The sequence below is a fragment of the Arvicola amphibius genome, chromosome X (assembly GCF_903992535.2).
Source record: "Arvicola amphibius chromosome X, mArvAmp1.2, whole genome shotgun sequence".
NCBI lineage: Eukaryota > Metazoa > Chordata > Mammalia > Rodentia > Cricetidae > Arvicola > Arvicola amphibius.
The window spans coordinates 61896857-61904603 of NC_052065.1; the positions used below are offsets into that span (position 1 = coordinate 61896857).

Below are 7747 nucleotides of genomic sequence, written 5' to 3' on the forward strand. Positions count from 1 at the left end.
TGAGCTCCCAAGGCCCAAATGAGGAGCTGAAGGAGGGAGAACATGAGCAAGTGAGTCAGGACCACGACCACGAGGTGTGTGCCCACCCACTGAGACTGCAGGGGTACTCTAATGGGAGCTCACCAAGGCCAGCTCGACATGGACTGAAAAAGCATGGGATCAAACTGGATTCTCTGAACGTGGCAGACAATGAAGGCTGACTGAAATGCCAAGAACAATGGCACTGGGTTTTGATCCTACCTCATGTACTGGCTTTTTGGGGAGCCTAGTCTGTTTAGATGTGTACCTTCCTGGACCTAGATGGAGTGGGTTGGACCTTGGACTTTCCGCAGGGCAGGGAACCCTGACTGCTCCTTGGACTGGAAAGGGAGGCCGAGGGGAGTTAAGGGAGGGGAAGGGAAATGGGAGGTGGGGAGGACGTGGAAATTTTTAATAATAATAATAATAAATGAAATAAAAAAGAATCCTGACTCTTCAGAGGCTCCAAAGACAAAGGAATTGTGGTGATTACATAGCATCATCATCAAACACGTGTCATTGAACACAGAAGCAGGATGCCAGGCATGGAGAATTGTACTAGAATATTAACACTTGACCGTCTGAGGCAGGAAAATCACCACAAGGTCTTTATAGGCAAATCTCAGGTACACAGTGAATTCAAGGCCAGTCTGCACTGCATACTGAGACCCTGATTTTTTAAATGAGACAGGGAAAAAAGGAAGGAAGGAAGGTACAATAAAAAGTCCAGATGAAGTTATGTTCTTTTAGCTAGCTGTCTGCCTGGTGAGGCCTGCAGTGCATGTGTTTGGAACATCAATCAAAGATTCAGAATATTCAGGCTTTAAAAATGTTCCTATAATTCCTATCAGTTTCTTGATGTGTTACCCTGGGTAATGAATTATTGTGGCCATTTTTGGGAAAGCCCTGTGACTGATGTCTGCTGCATCAAGTTTTGAACTTTTCAACCAATCATTAATTTAAGAAGCTAAAGTGTTTTTCAGTTGGGGCTTGGTGAAGGTAAACAATCCTCTGTGATATTTGTCTGACACTGTTTAAAAGGAGCTCATAATTTCAGTGCCTACAACATGTTTATTATTATTTGTTCACACACACATATGTCTAGACACAGTGACAAATCTTCAGGATTCCACATGGATGATTACAAACAGGAGTGTGCCAGTGCATATACAATCACAGACAAATGAAAACACTGACATGCAAACCCACTAGAATCCCATTGATCGATCACATTAGAACACAAAATCCTGCTTTCCTAAGAAGCATAAAAACAATTATTCCAGAGAAATAATGGATATAGTACATCGATCTTCAGTCATGTAGACTCCCTACATCATAAAAAGGGCCTGAAAGTTTATAAAACTCTTTAACACTTAAAATAATAATTTTAAAAGGCAGGCATGGTGGTACATGCCTGTAATCCCAGCACGTGGGAGGTGGAGGCAGAAGGATTGGGAATTCAAAGACATTGTCAACTATATACTGAATCCAAGGCCAGGCTGTCTACATGAGAACGTGCTTCAAAAATAAAAAAGTTTACAAATGTTAGTCATTTTAGACATGAAACAGGATACCACACAGGCAGTGCTCTAGAGAGGCCTCCTACTCCGGGCTCTCAGGTCAAGTAGGACATGCACTCCAGATGTCCAGAAAGTGAGACAGAGCTGGCAGGCTTTGGTGGCAGGTGGGAACTAGGAGGCTGAATTCCTCTCTCTCCATCATCACCTAAAAACAAAAAGAAAAGCCAGAGTCAGATTACATATATGTCTCCATGAATCAAGCCCTCACACTATGGTGCCCCACCCAATCTATGATTTGTCTCTGAAACGAGAAACAAACACCCCCCCCCCATATCTCTGATCTTGGCTCTACCGTTTCTCAGTCAGGGTCACCATTACTTTTGTCAATCCTGAGGTCTTCAGATATGATTCTCCCCATATCCGAGAAGTGCTGTCTCCTCACACCCCTCCCCCATATTTTCTGACCCAGCCTGCCTCACCCACTCTGCCAGACCTCTGTGAGAAGCTGGGTCTCCAGCTTCCTTCACTGTCCTTTGTTCTTGGATGTCCACCACCCAAAGTGGCTTCCCACTAACACACTTCATCAAGGTTTTTGTTTAGGCTTCTCATCGGGGCTCAGCCTTCCCGTCCAGCCTCCCCAACTATGCCATTTTCCTCTGAGCAGTAATCTCATGGAGCAGGGAGCATGATGGGAAACATTCCAACTGGAAAGCATCCACGCCCTGAATCTACAAGGGAAATGCCTTGAAGACATCAGCATGATCTCGTTCCATTGTAGACCCTTATCCTCCATGCATGTCCTCCCAGTCTTCCTCGGTCTCCAGTGGACTGAAGATATTGCCATGGGCTGCTAGTTATTACACCTTGTTCTATTCCTTCCCTGACATGCCCTCGAACTCCAATAAGACTTGGCCACCTTGGACAGGGGCTCAGCCTACAGGGGCCTTTTGTTGTTGCCGTGGTGCTGGTGGTTTTGTTTTTACTTCAGGTCCTGGCCATTTGCTGTTGAGCAAAAATACTTAAGAACTGGGGATTCACTCAGAATCTCTCACGTCGGACTGAGCATCTGAATTGTCTGACCCAAGAGGTCCAAAATCCAGGTTTCCACAGATTACCACAACCAGTTCACCACAACCCTTCCAATTTCCCAGATCTCCCTACCCCATGCTCCATCTTGAAGATAAAAAGCTACCTGGCATGCTGCCATGACGTTGCAGAGAGGCAGAATCACGAGGATCCTGAGAAGAGTTCTTCAGGGCCAACAGGGCCTTGGCAGCCTCCAGCTTCCTCTGCCACTCTAAGACAGCAACAACAGAATCCTGCTTGGTGGCATTAGGGACCTGCAAAGGAAATGGCGTCAGATAATGGCATCTGGGAAACCACACCTCCTCCCAGTAACACAGGTGCCCCTTTAAGTGCCCAGTTCCCTCCACCCCCCCCACCCTAGGCTGTTTGCTCTTCCCATTCACTAAGCTCATTCCCTCTCAGGGACCTGGACCCCACTACTTTGCCAGGACCTGTGGCTGCAGAAGAAGAGGGCCAGGGGGAGCACTGGGTTGCAGGATCACACTTGAAAATCTAGAAACAAGGAGAGGAGATGCCAGGGGATGAAACCCTCTGGTGGAAACCTACTACTGGAACACTTGGTGGACCAGGGGGTTTCAAACCAGGCTGGGGAAATCTGTACGACTCCAAAATGTTTGTCCTTTTCAGCCAGCCAACATCTTGGCCTGTTTCCTTTTGAAACTTCTATATTTTTCTTGGCATAGTAATTTCTATCAGATCTTTATTCCCATGCTGCAATGAAGATGACAAAGAACCCAAAGAGACTATGCTCTAATCTGCAAAGCAGCCAGAAGGATGTGAGACCCTCCTTTTTCAGGTACTGGCTCTTGCTTCCATTTTGCCCAGTCCCCAGTGGTTATGAAGTGATGAGTCAGTCTCTGTTCAAATGGTGTCACTAAAAGACAGGGACTATGAAAAATGCTAATACCTCCTGTGGCTGTATGAGCAGACCTGAGTCTCTGGAACTCTAGATGACTCATAATGGAGCCCCAGCTAACCGGAGACCCTCTAATTAGGCATCAAAGCCCAGGGTGATGCCTGCTTCCTGCCCTTTGTCTGCAGACACACTGCCTGGATATACTGCCCCTATATACCCTCACATGGCGTGGGCTGCATGCCATTTGAACTCATTGGACAGTAACTCAATATGACCTTAGCTGATTGGGTAATGTATGCATATATGCCCGTGAACATACACATTGAACCAGATCTGCACTTTGATGCTGGTCTCTGGAAGGAGTCTGTTTCCCAGGAAGCTCTGTGACTCTGACTCCCTCTCTGCTCCCCCACTGAGATGCTAATGAGAGGGGGAAAGCCACAATGAAGGACAAGCCAGGCCTTTCTCTAGGAAGTCTTCTCTAGTGCCATTAGCATTCCTTTAGGCCTCTATGGCACTCCCCATCATGACCCCAAATTCCAACCAAATCTTCTCTCACATCCATCTGTTGTGATATGGAGCAACAGCCCAGGCTTATTGAGGGCTTACTGTGTGGTACACCTTCTTCTACTTCTCTTGTTAATGTTATAAACATAGCCTGATTTCCCAGAGTGGCTACCGGAGAACATAGACTTGGAAAGATGAAATCACTGTTGAAACCCTCAAGATTAGGAATTCTCAAGGCCAAGTGCCCTCTCTTCACTCCTCCTTCTGAGGTGATGCCTCCTCCTCCTCCACACCTCCTCTTCTCCTATTACATTTCTTCTTCCTTCTCCTCATTCTTTTTTCCCATTTGCCTATCTCCCATGGCTCCAACCACAGTGCTTAACATGGAGTAATATAGATACAGCTGGCTTTAGGGCCATATTCAACTCACCTTTTGGGCCTGAAAGATGGATCACGAGGTGCCCAGGAAAAAGAAATCATTGGTTGCTGCTCCAAGGTCACTGGAACATTGGGCAGAATTGCCCATTCTCGCTGCTGGCTAGGCATATGTGTTCCCTGAGAACTTCCCTGCTAGAGTAGAGACAATAGTAGGAATTGGGGTACCCGGCCTACCATGAAAACAAGGAGAGATGAACATGTCGGATGACTACAGCAACTCAGAATGTCAGAACTTGAAGCCCTTGAAGATCATCGAGGCTTACCTTTAATTTTAATTTTCAGTTCACACTAAAATCCAGGAAGATGCAGTTAAACCTGAGCTCACATGGTAAATCATGGCTGATGTGGGGATGGAACACATGACATTAGGACACAGTACAAGGGGTCACGGAGGGAGCTTCTGGAAGCACCTCTCATACCACCAGAGTCTCCTTACCTCCTGTGGAACTTTGTGGGACATGGCCTCACTCCTGTGCACAGCACTCTCCTGCCCATCTGCAAAACACCAGGCACAGCTTACATAAGCCTCGCTGACACCATCCTTCCAAATATTCCGGCCCCATTTGGAGGCTTTGACAAACTTTGCATCTTTCCCAACTCTGGGGTTCCTTTCTTCTTCTAGTGAATGCTCACTGTGGAGCCTGATGCAGGAGGGGCAGGAGATCACTTTGGGCTAAGTAGCAAGACAGTGTCTCAGAGTAACAAACTTACCACTCAGCAACAAAAGTCTACCTACATAAAATATAAGCAAGGGATGTGGACATTTCTCCAAAGCATTTAATTCCTAACATTGGTTTGATGAGTGATTACCAAGAGTCCCACTGCAATATCAAGACAGGGATGCTGACAGAATTAATGATGTTCTCTCCACCTAAATTCAGGTTCCTTTGCTAACCAAGACACTCACTGCGGCTTTTGGCTACACCAGCCAGCTTCTTGCCATGCTTGTAGAATTTAGGGGCAACAGCCATATTCTTTATCAGTCCTTGATCCAGGTGTCTCTTCAGCCTTGTCTTCTGCTCTTTCTTTGAGGCGCTCACAGCAGGCAAGGGCCCATGCTGTTCCCTAAAGTGAAGGATTGAAGGACCAAAGTTAGCAATGTGGAAAAGGCCTGATCCTTACCTTGCCAGACATGACACTCACAAGAAGGCGGTGCCCTGTGACATTTGCAGCCTGGAAGAGGCAGAAATGCTTTTATCCCTGATTTGGGTAGGGATGCAGTGGTTGTAGAAGTTGTACCAGTGGCCTATAGGCCTTCTGAAGCCAAATTCTTTCCCCCAGGGAGCTACAGTCTCATGCCCACTGTTACATGTGGAGTCAGAAAAGGAGCAGGGTACAGCAGGTTGAGTTTGTGTTGCATGGCTTTAGGGTCAGGAGTGGAGGTCAGAGTAGCACCTGGATCCCCCATCTCCAGGTTACTTACTCTGTCCTTAGGAAACTACATCTTCAGTAACTGGGACATTGCTCTCTATTGTGCTCACTGCTGGAGTAAGCTTTCACTTCCTCATTTCCCTAAGGCTTTCTAAATTTTCACCTAGGCCTTCTTACATAGTCCCCCTTCCCAATGTCCCACATGTACGAAGCTCTTCACAGTCCCACAGACGTTCAACCTGATAATGGTTTTTTTTGTTTATCTTCTCTCCTCACAATCCGTTTTCAGGCCAGACAGTCCTGCATCTTCACCAATCACTACACTCCATTCTGTCGCATCATTAATTGTCTTCCTCATGGCCTTCATTCATTCACTTCCGGCCTGGGATTTTATGTCCCATGCTCTCAGACAGTAGTCTCATGAATGCCTCATTTCCCTTAGCTTTTCATTAAGGTTGTTTGCACACTTAACCTTAATCTTGAGTACCACCTGGATCCCCCTTTACACTGACTGTCCTCTTGCTTCTCATAAGGAACCACATTAGGCTACTCAAGAGGGTGAGGCAGGAGGATCACAAGTTTCATACCATTCTGGGATAACTAGGGAGACAACATCTCAATAAAAAAGGTATCATTCAACAGTACAAAACCTACATGAGATGTAAGCAAAGGACAGAAATAGACATTTCTTTAAAGCATACAAATGGCAAAGTGAAATATGAGCAAAGAGGTCAAGACCACGATGGGGACACCCACTGAAACAGTTTACCTCAGATAATGGGAGCTCACCAACTCCAGCCAGATAGGGAAGGAACCAGCATACGACCAAACTAGACCCTCTGAATGTGGGTGACAGCTGTATGACTGGGGAAGACAGAGGGGCCCTGACAGTGGCACCAGGATTTATCCCTACTGCTTGTACTGGCTTTTTGGGAGCCCATTCTCTTTGGATGGATACCTTGCTCAGCCTAGATAAAGTGAGGTCCTTGGACCTTCCCAAAAGCAATGGGCCCTGCACCCTCTGAGAAGTTGGGGTGTGCAGTAGGTGGTAAAGTGGAGGGAATGGAAGAAAGGGACGGATTGGGAACTGGGATTGGTATCTAAAAGAAAAAAGATAGCTTGTTTTTGAAAAAACAATACTGCTAAAAAGAGTAAGCGGTCATAAACTTGAGCGAGAGTGAAGTGGACATGAGAGGAGTTGGGGGTAGAGAAGTATAGGGATGAAAATGATGTAGCCAAACTACTTGATGTGGAATTCCCTTCTGTATGCTGTGAATACCATTGGTTAATAAAGGAAACTGGCTTGGCCTGATAGGGCAGAGTAGAGCTAGGTGGGGAAAACTAAACTAAATAACAAGACTTACGGTTAGGTGTATAATTAAATGATAGTTGTTTCTAAACACCTCTTTAAAGTAAAAGGTGCCATAAAATTTTTAAAAGGGCAGGAGAGTTGGGCCCAGCTGTTAAGAATACTTGCTGCTCTTTCAGAGGTCACAGGTTCAATTCCAGCACCCACATGGTGGCTCACAACCCTGTGTTAACTCATGTTCCAGGGGATCCAATGTCCTCTTCTGGCCTCCATGAGGACCACATGCACATGTTACGCAGATATACAAGCAGGCAAGTCATCCATACACATAAATACAAGACAAATCGTTTAAATGTTTTAAGTTTTTAAAAATGGAGGTCAGAATTGAAAATATACTCATAATGCAAACCTTGCTCCCAATGCTTTCACTTGGGAATAATATGTGATATTTCAAAAAAAAAATGAGCGATATGACAAGAACGTGTAGTGATGGGAGCAGCAGGCTGCTTTCTGCCACCCGGCTAGCTTTACCCGAAATAATTACACAGAAACTGTATTCATTTAAATACTGCCTGGCCCATTAGTTTCAGCCTTTTATTGGCTAATTCTCACATCTTGCTTTAACCCATATTTAGTAATCTG

At 45.8% G+C, this 7747-nt stretch overlaps 1 protein-coding gene across 1 annotated transcript; it reads right to left on the bottom strand.

Annotated features, from left to right (window-relative positions):
• Positions 1 to 1633: 1633 nt before the first annotated feature.
• Positions 1634 to 5833, bottom strand: LOC119804297 (doublesex- and mab-3-related transcription factor C1-like). Its single transcript, XM_042054329.1, has 7 exons — positions 5735 to 5833; positions 5548 to 5598; positions 4862 to 5098; positions 4418 to 4554; positions 3056 to 3116; positions 2731 to 2878; positions 1634 to 1743 (listed from the first exon to the last, which is right to left on the bottom strand). The coding sequence occupies exons 1-7, from the start codon at positions 5831 to 5833 to the stop codon at positions 1634 to 1636; spliced, it is 843 nt and encodes a 280-aa protein (XP_041910263.1).
• Positions 5834 to 7747: the final 1914 nt, after the last annotated feature.

What these genes read in the sequence shown, in the direction of transcription:
- LOC119804297 (XM_042054329.1), bottom strand. Translation starts at nt 5,833, where the DNA reads ATGGGGGATCCAGGTGCTACTCTGACCTCCACTCCTGACCCTAAAGCC. An exon ending in TGAGTGTCATGTCTGGCAAG is followed by an intron (nt 5,099 to 5,547) that starts GTAAGGATCAGG and finishes CTTGCTACTTAG; the next exon opens with CCCAAAGTGATCTCCTGCCC. An exon ending in CCATCTTTCAGGCCCAAAAG is followed by an intron (nt 3,117 to 4,417) that starts GTGAGTTGAATA and finishes CCTTGTTTCTAG; the next exon opens with ATTTTCAAGTGTGATCCTGC.